Source organism: Drosophila grimshawi, unplaced genomic scaffold (assembly GCF_018153295.1).
Source record: "Drosophila grimshawi isolate 15287-2541.00 unplaced genomic scaffold, ASM1815329v1 contig_44, whole genome shotgun sequence".
NCBI classification, from domain to species: Eukaryota; Metazoa; Arthropoda; class Insecta; order Diptera; family Drosophilidae; genus Drosophila; species Drosophila grimshawi.
In genome coordinates, this window is record NW_025063240.1 from 23,511,409 (window position 1) to 23,534,512 (window position 23,104).

Below are 23,104 nucleotides of genomic sequence, written 5' to 3' on the forward strand. Positions count from 1 at the left end.
AATTATAATTATATTACTTTACCGTTTTATTCAGTCAAAGGATCGGTCAACGACTGTGCGTGATCGTATATACGATGATCCGGCATACACAGAAGACATTAGCCACCTGGCTAACCCCCTACGCCGCAGCAGCTTGTCTGGCAAATCTTCGGGAGGCTATAACCACTGTTCCGAAGCTACAATGCAGTCTGTAGCCAGTAGTAGTTCTTTGGGTAAACGCAGTCAGTTGACTAAGGACTTTCTAAAATATGCGGAAAGTAAAACAGTTAAAGCCAGCAACAGCGGAGCACTCAACATGGATTACGAATTTGATTCCAGCAGCTCGGATAACGAGAAACAAAAACTATTTAAGGACGGCAGCATACCCAGGCGTGTGCTCAGCCTGGAGAGAAGCTTAGCCGCTACGGTTGACGAGAAGAACGAGAAGAAAGCAGCTACCCAAAAACGTAGCTCCAAGCAGAAACGAAATCTGAGTCTAGATAATAGTAGAAAGACAACACAATCACATCCGCAACAGACGCCAAATAAGGGTAAACAGAGTTACATGAGTGATATACGAAATCGGAAGGAACACAATCGTAAGCAATACCTGGAAACAGAAGCTCAATCTGGCCGAGGTGCTAGCGAGAAGCAGGATATATCAGTGCGTATTTCGACACAGAATTCGCTGGCCACGTTGCCTGTAGACGCGACAGCGAAATTGCCAATTGGCAGACGTCTTCTTAAAGGCGAAATTGGTATCAAAAGCTTTAACTATTATCTTCTGAAGGAGGGCCTAAAGAGCTCCAAGAAGCTTGATAAGCAGCGTAATGTAGGTGACGCAAAAACCGCCAAAAACAGTGACAAGAAATTGCATACGCGCAGCGAAGAGAACATTTATGAGGAGATATACTTTAAAGATGTGTCAGGTTCAATGACAAAGCTAAAGAGTAGCGTAACAATACCTGCTGCAGCTGTGCAACCTAATGATGAAATGCAAAACCAACACCAACAACAGGAGTGCATGCCAGATGCTGGCATCTATATGGACTGTGAACTGTGCATGCAGCAATGTAGCAGGGAGAATTGCAAGTATTGTATAGTCCAAGGTGACTCGGCGGCTAGTGCCCAGCTTCAGAAGGACGATAACAGCGGGAAGCAAGCAGCCACATCAAGCGATCTGCCTGCTGCCCACATTCTGGAGTTTCAGTCCTACAATCCAAACAATCCGGGCGTATACAAAATTGAAACGACGCCCGTTGCCATAACAGGTGAATACAATCCGATTCTGCAATTCCAACAATCATCTGTGGGAACATCCACCACAACCACGATATCACCTTGCGAACAGCAGCTGCACAACCATCGTCACCACCAACAACAACAAAAACAGCAGCAACCACAACAACACATATACAGTGGTTTTGATCAGCAAAACAATGCTTTACATCATAACATAGCAAGTAATCCACTCACAAATCGCTATAACGCTGGGGGAGCCAGTCTTTTGCTGACACAGGCGACCCCACGACGACCGAATCTGCAACAGGGTTATATAGTTGGCTACCAGAATGGTGGTGTTGGAACAACAACTGCATCCGTCCAACGCATAAATACTAAATCTTCCTCCTCGAGCGACTCTCTGCCTTATCACAAATATAACACAATGGCCCGGCTAGAGGCGAATGTGTTTGCCACACCAGCCGTGGGTGAAATCTACTATGCCATTGGTGGCGTAGAAGGGCCTCCCATGCATCCCTTAATGTATGCGGGTAGCAGGCCGATAGGTGGCTCACAGATTTTGGTCGACAAATTTGAATCGCAAATGTACAAGAGCGATTCGAAAGCATCCATCCTGAGTGAATTCTCTCTTCGAAGCAGCGATAATTCACAGCGCTACACACGCTACCCACATCGCTCAAATATATTCTCATCCCATTCCAATGCACATCAGCGTCGGTACTTTGGCAGCACGGAAAGCTGTCGCATTGGTTATGACTGCAGACGCTGCAGTTTGGACGGCATTATGAGTAGAGGGGTAATGGGTATGGCAGCAACTGACAAATGCACCAATTCTGATAACTGTCGGTCTGACTGTCGCAACTGCGATTGCTCATCAAGCTATTTTAGCTCCGATTTTGATGACATTTATGGCACGATGGCTCGTGGTGGCAGCAGTGGCATACCGCGCAAAACAGCGGCAGGTACGCTGCCATCCAGCAGTCCAGCGGATCCCAGTAACTATAAGCAGACACCTCTAGTGATGCCAGAAGAACAGCCACCGCAGCTGGACCTCAAGCAGAACAAATATGCCATGGACTTCTTCAAACACGTCAATGACGTCAAGCGCAGCATCTATCAGTCCGAAATGCAGCGGAATAACAGTCTGGAGTCGACACGCCGAGGACGCAGAAACAGCAGCAACCTAAAATTTAGTCCCAAACGATCAGCCTCCCAACCGCCTTTAGCACCGCTAATTGTGACTACACTACCGCTCAGCAAAGGACGTGGTACAACACCAACAAAACCAACTCCTGCGCCTAGGACAAGCCTTCAAAACCAATCACAGCAAAAGCCGCCAGAGGACACGAAGCCTCCGTCGGCGAAGCGTAAGCCACAACCAACAGAGCGCCGTGAGTATCCTTCGTTGGATCGACTGGTAGCCTCCTCAACTGGAGCCATACCCAAATGGCAGAGCCATACAGTGGGGGAAGAAGATCCAACAAGTAATAAACAAAAGTCCAAGCAAACGGAAACAGAGTCACGAGAGCGACGTGATCGAAGTGCACACGCAGATTCTAGCGGGTCAGTAGCTGCAGCTGTAATTGGTACCTCAGGAAAAAGACACCATCGCTCGAGTAGCGGAAAGACTCATCCAAGTGTTAGCAACCAATTACCTATTATACGACGCAAGGACATACCCGCTCCACCGCCACCATCACCAGCAACTTACTCAGATCTCCAAGAGTTGAAGGCCAACATGGAGGGGCTCCAGGATGACACCAAGTCCCGCTCCTTAGAAAGTGAAACTAGCGAAACGCCCACAACTACCACCGACCTTATGGCAGTAAAAATAGCGCAGGGGACTGTAACAGCCGTTGCAACAGCACTAAAAGCTCTAGCACCGATAGCCGAGCTTACTGTCAAAAGCAATACAGGAACAAGTGCGAGCAAAGCTGCGCCGGAAACGGAGGATGATGATGTTTTCTACGATGCACGCAGCGAAAATTCTACAGGCGGCTTAAGTGTTCTACCCACCGCGGAAGGCGCTGTGCAAACTGCAATTGCAATGGGCCAGCCGTGTAAGGTAGGCATGCAATTTCATCTAAATAACTCTACAAAGTGAGGAATTGCCTTTACAGTCAACCTAAGCTCCGGTATACATCTTAATACGTCTCTTCTATTTTACCTAAATCTACTTAAATCCGCTGTCTCTTTCTTTAAAAAGAATAATACATATATTCCCTACTTTGTCGCATTGAATGCTTTATTATCGAGCTGGAATAAAAGATACCCTGAACTCTCTTGTGTATACATATGTATGTACGTATGCTTTCTACCCTGCTACTAATTTTCAATGAGCTCAGGGTATAAATAAAATAAAATATAAATAAATATACAGATAATAATTTAATATGTGTGGATAAGAAAATATGCATGAATTTGCTTACAAATATATTTAGGGAAAATGATTTGTTTAATCTGTTTTATTAATTTATTTTAACAGGATGCCTGCATTATACAACCAGAGCTTGACAATTTCGACATATTAATACAAAGCGCAGTTACGATTTTGACAACGACGGATAGGAGCGAACAGCAGCAGCAGCTGCCCAAGGCCATTGTTGAAAACGCGATACAGACTAAAATCGTGAATGTCGCTACAGTATCGGCCACAACGAGTCGGCAGTCACCAAATGATGACGAAGTTGGCGAAGCCACAAATGTAACATCGACAATGGAGGCTGGCAGCAAAAAGAGTTTGGCCACATGTTGCCAAAGTGAAGCAGTAGCGAGTATTCAGCAAAACGAAGCAACAGTCAAAACAAACAGCGAAGCTGCGAGCACAACAAAACGTAATAATAATACAAGCACATCAGAGGTAATAACCCGAAATGTTGACGCAACATGTGTGGAGGGGCAAGAGACCAGTTTGACGGCAACAAATGTTTCCCACAAATACACAGACAGTAACAACGACAACAATTCAACAACTATTGAAGCAACATTGGAGCTCGAGTTCAGTTGCAAGTCGGCACACACGGACAGCGCACCGCTGGTACACAGGTACGCGTATTCGCGATATACTTCATACTGCCGCTAATCTGTAACTATATAAATACACATATACATACTGGGTTATACATATGTATAAGAATAAGAATTTAATAGACATATTCCATAACTTCAAACACTTGTTGTTTTGTGTGTGCGACCCAAGTCATCGCCACCTAGGAGGTACTTGATAGGCCGCAAGCAACACTCCCTATTTACGAGCTTAATGTTCAACTTATTAGAACTTTAATTTCAAGTACTTCTTCAGAGTGTGCTTCCTGAATTTTATGATTGTTGAGTGCAGTGAGTTGTGGATGCAAAGTTTTCAATTTGTTGCTGGTCAATAAATCTGAATGCAGTTGGACGATTGCTTTACTTCGGCGACTGAACTGCAATGATTTATTAAATACGTGTATTATGTATGAACATGTTTTTGAAATTCTTGTCAATGCGAAGTACGGATACCGACTCCTCATCGTAAAAAACTTTGTTCAGCCCACGTCGTCAGCCTAAGAAGTGAACAGAAAAGAAAAGTACTTCATGTTCTGAGAACGTAAAGTGGCAAAAATTCTAATCGCGAATTAGTTACAAAGAGCTCATCTATCTACTCTACTTTTCTAATTTCATCGAGTGGGTATTTCTGTCCCTCATCCCAGTTTACAAAAGCAACGAGTACTTAGCTCGAACAATAAAACTTGTGGGAAAATGTTCCCTAAATATATAACAGTGTATATACAGATATAATATTTTTTATATGCAAAATCAAATTGTGCCGCACTTAACCGCTCATTATACCCAAATGGATTTATGCAGATATGCCATGATAAAAGTACCATAAATCAATTATAATTCCACATTCTAATTGTTAAATGTGGATTATGTGCAAAAACTGTGTCCATCGTATAAAATAGATGTATGTATGTTTATATTTGCGTTCAAGAGAGAGTTGATACTTGTTTCAGTGCAAAAACCGCAAACCAAAACCATAATTAATATGGCTGAGCTTACGCGGAAATTGGGCAATTGAATGTGCAATTTAATATAGACGCAATGCTGCAAAAAAGTGGACCACAAAAAACCTATAGTCATTATGTTTAGAACTTTTCCATGAACAATGTGTAGTGCACTGTACATGCATATCAGGCTTATCAAGCTGCAACAAGGAAAGGCAAAAGTAATTGCCTTTTACAAGACACTTGCTCATAGTGTACCATTTTGATTGAAAAGTGGTAGGCATAATGACAACCTTAAGCACTGAACGAGATTCAGAACGCCTGTTTCAAGCCGCTCAATAAGTACGCCATGCAGCATTGATGCTTGTTAGGCGCTGCTGAATGCTGCATAATCTGTCACTAACAGACTGAATATTAAATACTGACATTCGCGCAAAAGACATTCGAATTATGCATTTAAATGCATGTAAGTTACTTATAATAAACCCAACAATTTATTGTAACCAACAATTGTAAGTCCTAGATAGATAAAAAAATATATAAGTATATTAGTAAAATAACAAGAAAGAATTGTTATCAAATAAATTTTTGGACCGAATGTTCCCATAGCAGCAATATGATATAGTCGTCCGCCGATGATGATTGAAATTGCCAAACTTTTAGCAGTTTAGGTATTGCAAAAACTTGTTTTCTATGACCGCCACTTAAATTGGTCTTGGTCGTTGGCTTTTGAGTATGGCGGCAAGTTTCGAAGCCTTATTTCAGTGTCGTTTGGCCAGTTGCAATAGCAGTCGCAGCAGCAGCAAACTTACCACAACGCTGCACATGGAAGTGCATGTAAGCTAGTTAAGTAAGCCGGCTTCAACTTAAAAGTGCAAGTTAAAATTTACAGGCAAATTCAATTGATTTACTCATACCTACGTTAGCCCCAGGCAAAAGTCTCAAGACGACAAGTGAAACCAGTTATATAGATTGCATTGTTGCGCGTTGCTTTTCTAGATGCAACATATGAGAGCCTGCGTATGTATGAGTACATGAGTACATGAGCGTTTATTCGGACAGGTAGTAAGAGAGCGATTTTTATTTCGAGATATGTCGATATATTGCAATTTTCAATGGAAAGTTTAATGCATTTTTATATATCATTTTACGTTTCTGCGTTTCCATTAAGGTTTCTGCGGTGGACTTAACAAGCTTGATAAAAAAAATGCTAAAATTCTGACAAAATTTGTATAAATAGTGATATAGCACGGTTTAATTACACGAAGATGATGACGACAACTCATATACATAGGTATGTCCAACAGAAAAGTGATATACAAACATGTAATAGCATGTGTATATGTATATTAATGATACATTGTATAACCGCACATAGAAATTGAAGACTAAATCAAGTCACAAAACGCGTTCGGATGTGTACGCCTGGAATTTCCTGTTTAATACAAGCAATTTGCCATTTCGCACAGTTGCGCAATTTTACTTGGTAACATTTTCTTGGTATACCTAAAACTGCGATCGTACGATGCAAGTACTCATAAATATAAGACGAGTAGTTATTTCTTATAACTTATGCTTTTAACTTATTTAATAATTACTCATAATGCTATTGACTTTTCACTGAGCGCAATGTTCGATGACCATCACAATATGTGACTGTCATGCACATATGTGCTCAGTCAGGGTAAGCGTATAGTCGTATTAAGCTTTAGAGTTTACAATTAGACTAATTATTATAATGGTAAATATATGATATTGTAATATGATCCTAATTGAAATATTAGCAAACAGTTGATAACTAAATGAAATGAACTTTATTGTTGTCCAATTTGTAAACACAACGATAAACTTAGCCGATCAATAAACTTATTAAATCACTATCAATTTGAGTTAAAAGCTTATTAGCAAATCTTAAAATTTAAAATATTATAAGTCATATTTAATGCTTTACACACTTTGCGCTAGCATCAAAATACCTCTCTGAAGAGTATGAGAAGTTTTGGCAGTTAGCACATTGCTAAAGACAAATGTAGAAGCTGGAGGCGGGTGCATGAAAATGATAGATCGATTTTTGTAATCGTGTGCTCATGCTTAAATGCATGTTGTGATGCCCATTCGTATCCATCAGACAGACAGATACAGGACATACGTACGGTGACGAATGAGTGTGTGGCACACATATATGAAACTTTGTGAAACAACCATCAGTCGGCAACACATCACAATAAAACCAACAAATGGGATTTTCTCTCAATATTTTAGATTATTATGTATTACTTTATAAGTGCCGCCGATGTATGTATTTTATATTAGCGGCCTGATATTGGACGGAATATATTAACACATCCAATCTATAAATGGAAACTAGACGCTTTAAGAATTTTTGCCATGAAGAGACAAACTTGAACATGCTTATACAAGAAAAAAAAACCACCTTCCGAATATGGAAAACATATCGACATCAAGTCAAGAGCACATAACGTACCATACGCTCACCTCATTTACTCTTGAGTCGAACGATTCTTGTATAAAGAAAATGGATCAAACCAAATGAAGTTAGGTTGCGTGGGTGTTATTTCTGTATATACACGAAATATAACTTTTATTTCATACGTTGTACCAAAAAGCACAATTTTGTGCTTTTTGCTTCTCAATGACACTTTTTTACTAATAGTAATTTGTTATAGTATTTGCGTATATTCTCTGTATATCATCTTACCTACAGTGATATGTTGCTAACGAAGATAGAGTTGTACATTTTTTTATTAAGTTATGCTTAGACAGAAATGAATCTTCATATTAACGCTAGCACATAAAAACATTATTGCCCATAATTTTAATCAGATATAGAGAATATCTACAATGGCTAATGGACGCCTACATATATCACTGAATGTGTTCAGCGCTTCAAAATTGTGATTGGTAACTGGTTTGTTAATTCAGCGGTTCTCCAATGTTGTTATATTAATATAAGTAAAGAAGAAGTGAAATCATTAAATTCATTTACATGTCTTTTTATATTATGTGCCTGGCAAAAATCTTGTCTGCGGATTTCACACTTGAAGTCAATTTGCATTCAATGACTCTAAAGCGAATAAAGATTATAACTATACCCACTTATTCATACAATATTTTGTATTTTTTTTACAAATATTTAAAGTAATTTTCTGTTGGGTTTAATTTCAGTGAGCCGCCTACAGTGCCTGCAGCAACAGCTGTACCGACCCAGGACTATACCTGTCTCGACTCCAGCGAGGCATTTTCCGACGATAGTCACCTGACGCGTGACTCTGTGACTCGTGAGTCACAAAACGACGAACTCTCATCATCGACGGTCGATAAGCTTGATCTTAGCACATTGCCGCTTCCAGCCCTTCCGCCAAAACGAAGACGTACGCGTTCGCGTGCCAGTCCTTCAAAGTATCATCATCAGCAGCAGCAGCGTTTGGAAGACAGCGAATATGCAGATGTAGCAGATTCAAAATCGGGCACAGCTTCATCTCAGATATACCGAAAGCAAAAACAAGAAAAGGACTCAATCCCGGATTCGGTTAAAGCTGACCTCATAAGAGTTCCTGACAACACAGCACAGCAAGACCAGCAACTGCAGCCGCATATATCCGCACTCCAGCAATACGTTGCAAAGCGACGTGACAGTCTTGAAGCATCCACGCGTAACTTTAACGAGAAACTGGAGGCGCGTAGAAAGCTCTGCCACATGGGTGGTACTGGTGGCATAAGTGGTGCGAGCGCCACATCTACAACGGATGGTGGTGTGCCCACTTATCTGTTTGGTGAGCAGTTCTATGGTGCTATTCGCAAATCAAAGTCACCATTGAGCAACAAAGAGGAAATATTTTTAAACAAGTCCGGCTGGGTGCAAGTAAGCACAAAGCCCAGCACCAACAGCAAGAACCAAAGTCTACACCTTAATTATAGTCGCCGAAATGCAGACGGTGCTATGCAGGACAAGATCCAAGGACGTAATGCTATACGGGTCATACAGAGCGATCATGCACATCGTCCAGAGTTGTGTCGGCAACCAATTGTGCACCACTTGCCAAACAGGTGTGAGCGTGAGCCAAAATTCGTTGGCTCTAAGGTGGAAGAGCTAATTCAGCGCAACGAAGCCCGACTAAGTGGGCTCTCATCGAAAGAAGCGACGCTGCGTCCAGGTTATCGAATTGTCGATCCTCAACTGGCAAGCATACTCAATGAGCGTCCCGGCTTTCTACCCGTCAACGATCTTGAATCACCACCACCCGTGACACCCATTCTGTCGCCACCACCAGCTTTTCAGGATAACAGTAGCAATATCATTCGTACTCCATGGCATCAGGAACGACGGAAGTTTACCCGTCAGTCATATACACCTACACAGCAACCAAGGGCATTTCAGCCTATGCTTCTAAAGAATCCACAACAACAGCAGCCGGGGCATGGCAGTGGGCCGAACAGTGTCAAAGGCATGGTCTTCTCACGGAGTTTCGAGTATGATACGCGTCGACCCACCAATACCTATGTAGAGACATTTTCGCGCAGCTTCGATGACAATCTGTCGGAACGTCCATCTGTCCTGCCATCTTTGGCCGTTCAGCGTGAGCGGTCTCTCAACTTTAGCACTCTGACTGGCAACTCTCCCAATTATTTGTCGAAGCGTGAGGGCAGCGGTGGCGGCAACGTCAGCAACAACGTCGCCGGAAGACCGATGCGTAGCAGAGACAACTCACCAAAGTATTTGCAGCCGCAAACTACCGCCTATCTGAATGCGTCCGTAAAGGAGGCGCCACCCGGCTATAGCGTGGCTAGCAGCAATATAGCCAAGTACTCACCCCGTTCGCGCCACGATCGTACCTTTGAACGGTCCAAGAGCCACAATGTGATTGGACGTTCGAGGAAGTCACAATTTAACTGCATGGGCAGTAGCAAACCAGGAGCCCAACCTCCCTCTGTTCTGGGTATGTCGCGTTTCCGCAGCCTGGATACGACTATCAACAACCGACTCAACTCATGCGACAGCGGTGCTCGTTCAGGTGAGTTTAAGTGGAAAAAGCTGCTTTTTGTCGTTCGGAAAAAGTAGTCAACACACAAACACATATATGATCGTTAGATGTATTTTCCATTTATCAGTTTTACTGATTTAAAATATAAGACACAGTATGAATATCCTCTGAAAATTATTTGTAATACAGATCTTTCAAATGACGAGATCGACAACGAGGATGGCAGCTCCACGGAATTCTTATCGGCGACTAATTACCAGTATCCGAATATGGCTTCAGGCTGTGCCAGCATCTCACCATTTAAGGCTCAGCGATCCTTAACACCTGACCGAAATGATTCGCACAGCTCTTCAAGCAGTTTGCGGAAACAACGATCTCTCACGCCCGAATCGCGTTCCCTGACGCCGGAGGAGAGACGTAAACGGGGCTCACAGATATCCCTGATTGGCTCACGTCAGAGTTCGAGTTCGCACAACAACACGTTAGACCGACGTCATCGACATGAGGACAAAACACCGCCAATTATATCGCGCAGCTCATCCAGTTCCAGTTACAGTCGCCGTGACTCTCACGAGCCATTAAACAGCAGTCCAAGCACAACTGCTGCCACTGGCGGATTACCTGGTGCGGCAAACTATCGCCGTTCCGTGGGACGCAGTGCAACTAAGCAGACGGAGCACGAGCATCTCATTCGACGTTCCAGGTAAGTGCAGGCGTCTGCCGAAAATACGCTAATATAATAAATGCATGTGCATCATAGCAGATCCCTTCAACTTAGCGAGCGGTCACCGAATCGCGGTCAAAAATCGGTAATATGTGTGGGTACTGCATCCTCATTGCAAAAGCAGGCAGCACCTGTTCATTATCAGCAAGCGAACAGTGGCATATTTCCAAACTCAATGCGGACCACCGGACTGGCGGCTAATAAAATGTTGGCCAGCTCAAATGGAACAACTGGCCACTCAACACGACTGCGTCAGAGCGATGTGGACAAGGCGTGCTCCTTTGACTTCGACTACAACAATTACAATCGCAGTGGCAGTGGCAGCGCCGGCAACGCCGCACGTTCCTCCACCCATACAAGTGGCAGCGGTGGTGACAGCGGCAGCAATCAGAATCTGTGGTTGGACTGTGATAAAAGCCGTTCATTCGACGAGGATTACCGCGAAGCATTGCTCAACAACAATGGCAGCAGTGGCGCCGGCATACGTTTCTTGCAGCCGGGCAATGAATCGAATGTGATTGTATCTGCATCTTCCACCCGTCTGCGTCAATCCAGCTCTCCGGTTGGTACCGCCGCTCATGAGCATATGACAACACGCTCGCCACAGTCTTCAGGCTCATCGTCTAACAACCTGCACCAGACATCGCACCGCACGAGCAGCCCGCAGAGTCAAAGCTATGGTACGCGTCTCTGTGACCACGAATTAACCTACGAGATGCTAAGAAAATCACCTATCATGAACTTTCGACGTGACACTGATTATGAGCTGCCTGTGCAATTGCGCAACCGCGAAACCATCAATTCCGGCGGCAACAGTGAGCTTAACTTTATGAGTAACGAAACGCACATTTACGAGCACCCGACAACTGTGCTGAAGCCACATCGTTCCGTCTCACGCGAGGATCATTTGTACAGGTCGACGGCGGCACTGCCACGGAGTAGCAGGTACTGAAGCTGCAATTCTATGTAACCTATATTTAAAACGCACCAAAATCTGAACTAAAGGTCGCCTATATCAAAACCAAATTCTAAAGCTAAGCTACATCTACTAACTTGACCAAAGCAAGCTCCCAGGGTATGCTTCTATGTGTTGTAAAAAGACTGCTTATGTACACTAAGCCAGTGGCAACTAATTAATTGATACTCAATATTTCTTAGTACTATTGTCTAACACAAATGGTTAATGGATAAAGTAGTGCGATTTAAATGTAATTTAAGCAAAGCATATGCCAAAACTCAATGGATAACTGCAAACACCAAACAAAAAAACACAGTCCGCAACTAAACCCTAATCTCACAAAAGTGACAAAAATGAAGCGAACTTCAGCATTGGTTACTAATAAGAAACTATGCAAATCGCATTGTATGGTGGTATGGTTTTCCTCAAGTGTACCCATGACAGTTCCAAGTTTCTCGTGTTACTTTGCAGTCCTGAGCCGCAATTGGAAAGAGCAACTACCAACAAGAAATGCAAAAAAAGTTTAACATCCTGCGATTATTGGCCACGCTGCGACGCTTGTTGCAGCACCAGCACTAGCAACTTACAATATTTAGTGTCTTCGGCTTCAGTGAAACCAGTTGTGGTCAGGAAACAAAATTCATCACCAGCAGTTATTCAGAATATGCAGCAGCAACAAATCTCCGAAGTGACCTTAAATGGGGATCCCATTAAATTGAACATTTGCACAGCAACAACAATAATTCCACACACCCAACAGTATACACATAGCAAATGCACGACACCCCAATGGACTTTCCTCTGCAGTGGTGGTGTCAACGCACCACCAGAGAACGAAGAAAGCGGAGTTAATCACATAGCCACGACCAGCAGCGATCGTCGACAGCCAACTGCTGTTATTCGACCCCGTGTAGTACCATCAGCGATAAGTTCTCTTGAGATTTTAGGGGACTGTGAACATATTATCAGAACACCATTATTATCAGAACAGCATGTCAAAGAACATCAGAGGCCTGCGCGGAAGCAAACGGGAACATTACCTAGGTGAGTTGACAGCTGATTGGCCACATTTTTGTTTTTTTTTTTATTTAAGTGTCTATAAGTATATTAATTTCAACATGTTCCATGGCCTTTTAGCAACTTCGAAGAAAATTCCAAAAGATCAAAACAGAGTCAGCCCTCAACACCAGAATCTCAGAGCCAACAATCGGCCCGAACTCGCAATGGAAACCAAGACTTGGACGCTATATTGAAAAAAGCTAACAGTGGGAGCTACCGGAAACGACAACGTTGTCATTCACTGCCGAGTAGAATTACAGCATCGCAGCAGCTGCTCACGATCGAAACTACCGTGGGGTGAGTAGAAAACTTTATATACTGTCCAGTTAAGAGTTACTTTAAAGAGAAATGAACTAATTGAAAGCAAAAGCTTAACAACTGCAATAATACATTAAATAATTTTGAAGAGGATTGTTGATACAATTCAGATTAGGGCCAAGCGTACACGATGTCGTATATGTATCCCAATGAAATTATATTTCTTACCAGTTTATTTCAATATGTGATAAAACTTGCCTATGCCAGAACTACTATGGCACTCGTAGGGCCGTACACTTGTCAAATAGGTATCGAGGATGGTTTAACTCATCGAAGTTCGACGTATATTCAATAACACCCATTAAGAAATTTTCCAAAGTAGAAATTGTGCCCTGCACTTGAACGAGCATTTGTTCATTATAAATCATAGCATAAGTTAAACTCATAGAAAATATATGTGCCTACTCCTACTCCTTTATGTTAAACTATCACTTCAGCTGCTTGGTAGATTTCACTGACCCAATTCTCAACTGCATTTTAATCAAATACTTATATAAGCATGCACACATCTTGGACATTACATTAATGTATGCTGCTGGTCGTCGAAAATCGGAAATACATATTCAATTTGAGGTGTGCTTTGAAAAAAATCAAATTATAATAAAATAAATCGTGTTGAGCATAAAGTAAGCTGAACTATTACATATCTCTGCAGACCAGAGTCAAAATGCCTGTGTCTACATTTAACTATAAATTAAAAATATCGACTGGTTGTAGTCCGATTTTGATGATTAGAATATAAAATCTTAGACATACATTTGCCCTGCAAAAAACATACATTTATATCACACTTTAATGATACGCCTAAGATGCATCAGACTGCGCAATATTAGCACTGCGCATGACACAAAATATGTCAGTGTAAATTGCTGCATAAAATTTATAGATAACCAGTACTAAAGTTTATAAACTGATTCGGTAAGTTTTATTGATTTAGTAATAAAAAAAGAGGAAATTCATAAGCAAGGATAATATGTATATAGTTCAAATTTCGACTCAACATAAGCTTTCTCTAGTTGAAAATGCCTGACGAAGAGATATCATGCTTTAAATCAGCGGCTAATTAGATTCCAACAAGATAGCAATACCCAATGTTTATTGTAGTCAAAGATCTCTCGCGAGCTCTTTTGTATTATCCTCCAGCAGTAATTTGAAATTTGCATCCGCGGCAACTACAAATAAATATGCATGCAACATTTTTGATTTTGCTTTGCGCATAAGCTGCTTTAATTTAGGCGAATTTTAACGCTCACACAGTGAATATATAACTTAAAAAAGATTTTCACACATTTTAGTTTTTAAATTACCGACGAGGCATGGAAAAGAGCAGATTCCCTTATCTTTACAGAGCAGAGTGACCACTCACTTGATAATACGCTCCAAAATCTGGTCTGAAGCTTCGATTAAAAATGTCTTTTTAAATTTGTGGTTGATTTACAATATGTGATACGAGCTTGATTTTTAATGATGATATATACTTTATGGGGCCGAAGGTACTTCCTTTTAGCTGTTACTTATGTGTGCACAACTCTTAATATCCATTTTAAGTTAGTACAGGGTAAACAAATCCAATGTTATGTTAACCTAACATTTTTAGTTGGCAGTGCCATTTTGAGTTACATTACTGATACCATAAAAGACCATTTAAGGCAAAACAAGACGTCTTGTCTTTGACTCCTTATTGTGTGTTGTATCGTTATGCAGACAATACAATTGGTTGTATGGTTTGTGCTTGTAGTCAACGAGCCACCGCCGCGCTTGTTAACATAACATTTTGAGTTTTGCAGGGCCATTTTGAGTTAAATTTCAGCTACTTAAAAATATATCGCAATTCGATAATTCATTATTTTCGTTTGTTGTTTTGTAGTCGATGAACAAGCGACGCGTCGGTGAAGCGTCGATAAAAGATTTGCATGCGTAGCTCAATCTTATAAAGCAGGTCTATTCGAATAGAATTCAAACAGATTTTTTAACTATGGTGCACATATTCAAATGTTCACGCAACCATAACACCGTTTTATTATTAAGGGACTTGTATTTTCTGCAGAGCAAAATCTGTGTCAATTAAACTCTTTCTACGCATATCAAGTGCAGTCTCGCCGGTCGACGTGAAATTGTCTGCCCTTTCGTGTATATATATAAATATATGTATATATATGGATTTTTGTTTGTGCTTGTGCCTAGTTTTAGGGCACTCTGCCAAAAATATACAGATGCAACGCAATTATATATGTTTCGAAAGAGTGCATGCGAAAATCAATACAAAAACATTTTCTAAAAACCGACTGTAACAGCATTGACAATGTCAACAACAATAAATGTGTCGCAGTCAACGCCATCTGAAGAATATCCTGTGTGCATTTTTGGTGTAAAGGATGAGAATAATGAGAATAGAAAGAATGCTAATCTGGATACCGATGCATATTTCGCGTGCGTCGGTGATGATGCTTCGGCAAATAAATTTGGTTGTGCCACCATCGAAAATGCTGCTGGCAGCGCAGTCGAATTAAAGCCAGAGAATGCTAATGGTTGCATACCGCAGACAACTCACAGTAGAACTGAACTAATCGATTCAGTTACGAAATGCTATATGGATTGCACAGAGAAAAGCGTACCAACAATAGGCACACTGTCACTTTGTCCGGATAATAATGCAACTGTAACAATGACTGCAACAGCAGCAACATCTGCTGCACTTCCATTTTCCGGGATGTAAGTTTACATAAAACTATACATAACAAAAATCTAAAAATAACTGAACAAAAACAGATGCATTTGTACTGGAACTGCCGGTGTGCTTAGTGTGTAAGATTCTCCCACAAATATTAAAAATATACCTTTCTGTCATTCCGGTTATTAAACTGCCTTAGCATTCACCTGTCGCTTTGATGTTGCTCTTGCTTTTATTTTTAAACTCTCCCTTTGTCATTGCCAAATAAGCTTGGTATATTTCTCCACACATGCTTTCAATTTTGCACATCATTGATAATCGATCTATCCACCCCTCTAATGCGCCTGGCTCTGGCTTTTAACTTGTTCTGTGGTACTCCGGGTATACATCAGCCATCATGATTTTCTGCCTCTAACTTATTAATTTAATCAACCGTAAATCATATAGCATACTCTTCGTGGCCTCAACCGCGCATTTTGTTATTTTCTTCACCTTATTCATATACCGAACCAATAAAAAATGAGCCAATCTGAAGAAATATAAGACATAAGGACTCTACATTTTGAATATATGTTCTCCTTTACCATACGTGGAGCCTTTTATTTCATTTTATAGATACCTATTCTAAAAATTTTATATATTTCTAAAAATTACTTTTACATCAGTAAAATATGCATCAAGAGCAAATAACGGAATGAAATCGCATATACATATTTACCAAATTACAAAGAAGCAAATGTAAGCTTTTTTTGTATACACTTTCACACACATGCATTTAAGCACATCTACTTTCAACAAGAGAAGACTTGGGTTTAAGTCGAGTCCTCTAGACTAGAGCTTTCTTACATTTGTATACCCCTTAAAATATCCGCGTTAATTTTGTGCTCAAGATTGTAAAGCATTGAAAGAGACATCTCACCCATATAAAGTAGGAATATTCTTGACCAGCATCACTAGCTAAATCCATATAGCCGTAGTACTGTTCAGTACTTCCTCATTTAACTGTATGTGACATTTTAGTTGTTATGTGGATATCTTAAAGTGGCATACTCACAACAAAATTAAAAAAACTCAATAAGCTTCCATAACTTTTTTTTGTTTGTTAAGATTTCCCGGAACACACAGTACTTTGATTTTTTATAACTGGAGAAATAAATAAAGAAGGAAACGAGAGAAAAATTATATCGACCCTAACCTAGCAATTTCTTTGTCTCTTGGCGGTTGATGTTTTCCATGTAAGTGCGTTGCGTGCCCAAGCCATCTACTTGGTCTATTTGATGCATTGCATGTCATGCAGAAGTTGCACTCGCATGCAAGTAATTTCGAATTCGAATCCGTTTTCCCCTCTCCCTGTTTTTCCATAATCATCATAATTGTTGTCTGGTTGCGTTCTAAGTCGCAAGAATATATTCTTGCTATGCGTATAACCATAAGCGGCACTGAAATTTCATCATTGTAGCTAATCCGCACTCGATGCCTTGCAAAAATGACATTAAAATCAATATATTTACATATGTGATGTTTATTAAAGATGTACGAGGTGTGTTCAAAAAGTATCGCGAATTTTGAATTTTCGCGAGTTACGTATATTCGAATTTCGATTTTTTTGTAGCGTTATGTTGGTACTCATGTCTCTCACTTATGCCAACAAGCTCGGCCATTTTGAATGTTCACTTAATTGTTGACAGCTGCTTTGCTTGCACGTGTTTTGGATCGTCTTCGATTTTTACCTATTCAAAAAAATGGATCAAAGAACCTGTATCAAATTTTGTGTGAAAAACGAAATTAAGTGCGCGGATGCATTCCGAATGTTGATTGTGGCATACGGAGAAGTTACCTTGGACCGAAGCAACGTTTATCGGTGGTACAAAATGTTCTCAGAAGGCCGAGAAGATGTGAACGACGAAGAGCGTGCCGGATGCCCGAGCACTTCAACAACAGACGAAAAAATTAATGGAGTGGAGAAAATGGTATTGGCCAATCGTCGAATCACCGTTAGAGAAGTTGCTGAGGAGCTAGACATATCAATTGGCTCATGCCATTCGATTTTTATCAATGATTTGGGCATGAGACGGGTCGCCGCGAAATTCGTACCAAAATTGCTCAATTGCGACCAAAAACAGCATCGCATGAACATTGCTAATGAGATGTTGGACTCTGTCCGCGACGACCCAAATTTGCTCCAGAGGGTCATAACTGGTGACGAATCGTGGGTTTATGGTTACGACGTGGAAACCAAAGCTCAATCATCTCAATGAAAGCTGCCGCACGAACCAAGACCGAAAAAAGCGCGCCAAGTTCGGTCGAATGTGAAAGTTTTGCTGACAGTTTTCTTCGATTGCAGGGGCGTGGTGCATCATGAGTTCTTGCCACAGGGTAGAACGGTCAATAAGGAATATTACCTGCAAGTTATGCGCAATTTGCGCGAAGCAATCCGCCAGAAACGCCCGGATTTGTGGAAGAACAAAAATTGGCTTTTGCACCACGATAACGCCCCTGCTCACACATCGTTGCTTGTGCGCGACTTTTTGGCCAAAAACAACACACTAATGATGCCGCAGCCACCGTATTCCCCAGATCTGGCCCCCTGTGACTTTTTCTTGTTCCCTAAACTGAAGAGGCCCATGAAAGGACGACGTTACGCTACGCTTGACGAGATAAAGACGTGATCGAAGGAGGAGCTGAACAAGATAAAAAAAATGATTTTTTGAAGTGCTTCGAAGATTGGAAAAACCGTTGGCACAAGTGTATAATATCTCATGGGGATTACTTTGAAAATAGATATTCATGAATAAATAAATATCTGAAAAAACACAAAATTCGCGATACTTTTTGAACACACCTCGTATATCAGATTTGGTCTAAAGATTTTTCACAGTCAGTTTACAGTTTGAAAAACATTAATTTTGCAAGCAGGAAAACTTTTTAACAGTTGATAATATGTTGGTTTTCGTTAGTTTTTAATTACAAATACCTTTCTTGGTTTTAACATCGCAAATGTGTCGGATTAAGACATTTTAGACACGCTCTCACACCCTCAATCTGGTATTGACCCAACCAGTGAATCCAAACTACTGACTGAGACTGTCCGTCTTCGCCGCCCGCAGATCTGCTTGTTTTGGCCAATCAAAATGAAAGCACAGACAAGTAATGTTATGAAACGCCTACCTGTCATCAGCATTTAACATTGTCTGATCGCACAAAAACCAGCTCGAATTCCGAAGATTGCCGATTTGCATCTTCAAGAGATTCAAGACTCCTCATGCTTTTGGCAAACCTTTACTCGAAACATTGGGTGAATATTTAGATACCGTCTCCAGAAATCTTTCTGTGTTTGCGCTTAATTCTCAATTGCAACTTATATCATTTTGTTGGCTGCTTTTAAAATTTCAGTTTAATTAATATCATACATTCTGAGTTCTGAGTTGCGATGTGTCTGCAAGGGATCACTATTTTATATTTTATGAAAGTTTCATAGTATTTATGCCAGGCTTACTAAAACAAAAAAGAAGAGCTATCATAGACACGCAGCATATAACATAACCTTGAAGACCGGAGTCATCCTGCTCACATATCCAATGCATTCTGTATTTGGAAAACAGACCGATAAACCATAAGATATTTATAGAAGAGCAAACCTTTCAAACGATAATTTATAAAATTAGAATTTGAATTTGTAAATTGGCTTTTACTGAGGTCATCGTCCTGATTTAGAACATATAAACCTTATCCTGATAATATCTTATTCAATGCTTCACATATTTCTTTAAAAAAAATTGAAATACCCTTCACAAGAGTATAAAACCGGAAACACAACGAAAAAATCTTTCAGAAAACACATTTCCTCAGCCAGCACGTGTTTACCGACACTGCCAGCTAAATACTTTATATTGAGTGAGAATAAACTGCAACATTCTGTTCAAGTACCAGGATGAGTACAATTGTGAAATTTGAAGGATGTAGCTGTAGCTGGTGGAGAGTGAACGTACAATAATCTACATCAACGTGCTCCGCAACGAGCATAACAAACTGGTTTGTGGCAGCAACGCCGGCAGATGTTCCGTTGTTTAAAATGTGTGAATAGTTTCCATTTGTGGCTTTGTTATCCTTGTTGAGTCAATTTTGAGTTGAAATGATTCAGCTGGTTTTTTGAGCATCATTTTGACGAACGCAAACTAAACTCGCAACAGCTGACTTATTAAGCCCTTCCAGAATCGAATTGGAAGTTATACTTTTACCTAAAGTGACACAAAACCAGCAAAATTGCAATACAACTGATTTAAAATACATTAAATGTTTATATATTAACCCAGTCTCAGAGGTAATTCGTTAAAGTCATACGTTTTACCTTCATCAATTCAACTTTCCTACAATATCTCACTCAATTGCAGCACAGGATGTTCATGTCCTGACTTAAGACGGCGCGGCGCAAGAGCTCTCCAGCAAAATTCAATATAAGGGTTGCTTTCAGTTATTGTCACTGCAGCTGCTCGAAACTCCTGTTGATCAGTCTGTCTAGGTACAACATCGTGGTCAGTTCTCGACGTTCGTTTCAAAGTGTGAAACAGCCAAAATATTCAATATATGAATTTTGCGTACAATTAATTCTTTAACTCAACATATTATATTGTTTTTTTTGTTGTAAATTTAAGTTTTGTGTTCAAGCCCCACCAAGCAACTATAAAAGACGATACCAAACTGTGTAAACATATTAAATATGAAAAAACAGCAAAAAGTATATAGAATGAATGTTAAATCGGAAAAGATCGAATCAATATCACACAATCGCTTTGTAATTGGTGCAAATTACAGACGTTTTAATTCACGTGCTTTACAAAGGTGAGGCGAAGGACACGTATGATCGGCCATAAATAAATTCATAAAGTTTTGTAGGAAATAAGTCGAAACGAAACGATCTCTTTGAATGACAAGAAAATCTCAAGAACTCAATTTTAAGTCGAATTTGTGGCACTTGATAGCTGCGGTAGACATACGAGGTGTGTTCAAAAAGTATCGCGAATTTTGTGTTTTTTCAGATATTTATTTATTCATGAATATCTATTTTGTCCCCTTCAAAGTAATCCCCATGAGATATTATACACTTGTGCCAACGGTTTTTCCAATCTTCGAAGCACTTCAAAAAATCATTTTTTTTATCTTGTTCAGCTCCTCCTTCGATCCCGTCTTTATCTCGTCAAGCGTAGCGTAACGTCGTCCTTTCATGGGCCTCTTCAGTTTAGGGAACAAGAAAAAGTCACAGGGGGCCAGATCTGGGGAATACGGTGGCTGCGGCATCATTAGTGTGTTGTTTTTGGCCAAAAAGTCGCGCACAAGCAACGATGTGTGAGCAGGGGCGTTATCGTGGTGCAAAAGCCAATTTTTGTTCTTCCACAAATCCGGGCGTTTCTGGCGGATTGCTTCGCGCAAATTGCGCATAACTTGCAGGTAATATTCCTTATTGACCGTTCTACCCTGTGGCAAGAACTCATGATGCACCACGCCCCTGCAATCGAAGAAAACTGTCAGCAAAACTTTCACATTCGACCGAACTTGGCGCGCTTTTTTCGGTCTTGGTTCGTGCGGCAGCTTCCATTGAGATGATTGAGCTTTGGTTTCCACGTCGTAACCATAAACCCACGATTCGTCACCAGTTATGACCCTCTGGAGCAAATTTGGGTCGTCGCGGACAGAGTCCAACATCTCATTAGCAATGTTCATGCGATGCTGTTTTTGGTCGCAATTGAGCAATTTTGGTACGAATTTCGCGGCGACCCGTCTCATGCCCAAATCATTGATAAAAATCGAATGCCATGAGCCAATCGATATGTCTAGCTCCTCAGCAACTTCTCTAACGGTGATTCGACGATTGGCCAATACCATTTTCTCCACTCCATTAATTTTTTCGTCTGTTGTTGAAGTGCTCGGGCGTCCGGCACACTCTTCGTCGTTCACATCTTCTCGGCCTTCTGAGAACATTTTGTACCACCGATAAACGTTGCTTCGGTCCAAGGTAACTTCTCCGTATGCCACAATCAACATTCGGAATGCATCCGCGCACTCAATTTCGTTTTTCACACAAAATTTGATACAGGTTCTTTGATCCATTTTTTTGAATAGGTAAAAATCGAAGACGATCCAAAACACGTGCAAGCAAAGCAGCTGTCAACAATTAAGTGAACATTCAAAATGGCCGAGCTTGTCGGCATAAGTGAGAGACATGAGTACCAACATAACGCTACAAAAAAATCGAAATTCGAATATACTTAACCCGCGAAAATTCAAAATTCGCGTACCTGCACATTTACATTTTTTGTTAAGAGCAAAGAAATGCCTAGGCCTATGTCAAAGAGAAAGTTAAAAGGAAAACAAATGAAAAACTATAGGCAAACGTTTCTTCTTTGACCGTTTCGTTGTGGGTAAACAGGTCCCTTTAATTTCAAATGCCTTGGAATTTCCTTGGCCTGCTTGCTCTATTTATGTTATAGAAATTATAGATATTTCTATGGCTAGCTTGCAGTAAGTACAAGCACGTGGGTCAAACAGCGTCACCTGCGTTCTCAACACTTTCCCATGTTGCATTTTCACACAAATTAACTAGCCGGTAAAATCGATGTACTTTTATGGCTGTGTAGCTCTCTAAGTAGCATTAGTTTTCGTGCCTCTATTGTAAAGCTTCTGCAATTTATTTGCAGTTTTTTGTTAAGTTTGGCGGGGTGTATAAATGATTATAACGGATTGCGCAAGGACAACTCTACATGACCATAAATCACATAAGTTCGGGTAGTCACGTATTTTTTTGACACGCTGACAAATAAAGTTAACCAATGGGTAAATAGGACTGGATACCGGACTCATTGTTCTCAGAAATTGTAATTTATAAATATCTGTCCCAAATTTGACTGATAAAACGATTCTTTTTTCCTTCCTACAGATTGCCGAAAAAAGAAAAGGATGATATCAGCGTAATTGATATAAGATGTAACGGATATGTCGAGTGTTTGGTATGTAATCAAATAGTTCTAAGGAAATGTTTTTAGGTATAACGAAACAATGGAAGAATATGATAAGGGTTAGACTATTTATTGGTTAGCCTTCTTTAAACAGCTTTCCATTCTAATTTTTAATTAAGTGAGGGTTAAGTCTAACTAGTCAGATCTCTATAGC

At 40.6% G+C, this 23,104-nt stretch overlaps 3 protein-coding genes across 6 annotated transcripts in view; 2 read left to right on the plus strand and 1 right to left on the minus strand.

Moving 5' to 3' along the window:
• Positions 1-23,104, plus strand: part of LOC6556691 — a 31,127-nt gene that overhangs the window by 1,730 nt on the left and 6,293 nt on the right. For 2 of the 4 annotated variants that reach the window (XM_032742892.1, XM_032742811.2), the window contains 8 exons: positions 35-3,286; positions 3,707-4,266; positions 8,394-10,240; positions 10,400-10,913; positions 10,971-11,879; positions 12,364-12,936; positions 13,030-13,248; positions 22,872-22,941. In XM_032742892.1, coding sequence (XP_032598783.1) covers positions 35-3,286; positions 3,707-4,266; positions 8,394-10,240; positions 10,400-10,913; positions 10,971-11,879; positions 12,364-12,936; positions 13,030-13,248; positions 22,872-22,941 — 7,944 coding nt within the window. The remainder of the gene's footprint in view (positions 1-34; positions 3,287-3,706; positions 4,267-8,393; positions 10,241-10,399; positions 10,914-10,970; positions 11,880-12,363; positions 12,937-13,029; positions 13,249-22,871; positions 22,942-23,104) is intronic. The other 2 variants (XM_001983125.3, XM_032742864.2) reach the window with 2 other exon arrangements.
• LOC122322552 lies at positions 15,159-22,715 on the plus strand. Its single transcript, XM_043215277.1, has 2 exons — positions 15,159-15,981; positions 22,633-22,715. The coding sequence occupies exons 1-2, from the start codon at positions 15,572-15,574 to the stop codon at positions 22,697-22,699; spliced, it is 477 nt and encodes a 158-aa protein (XP_043071212.1). The 5' UTR covers positions 15,159-15,571; the 3' UTR covers positions 22,700-22,715.
• Positions 20,973-21,985, minus strand: LOC122322551 (protein GVQW3-like). The gene is made up of 2 exons (XM_043215276.1): positions 21,443-21,985; positions 20,973-21,074 (listed from the first exon to the last, which is right to left on the minus strand). Exons 1-2 carry the CDS (start codon positions 21,977-21,979, stop codon positions 20,985-20,987), a joined length of 627 nt encoding a protein of 208 aa, XP_043071211.1. The 5' UTR covers positions 21,980-21,985; the 3' UTR covers positions 20,973-20,984.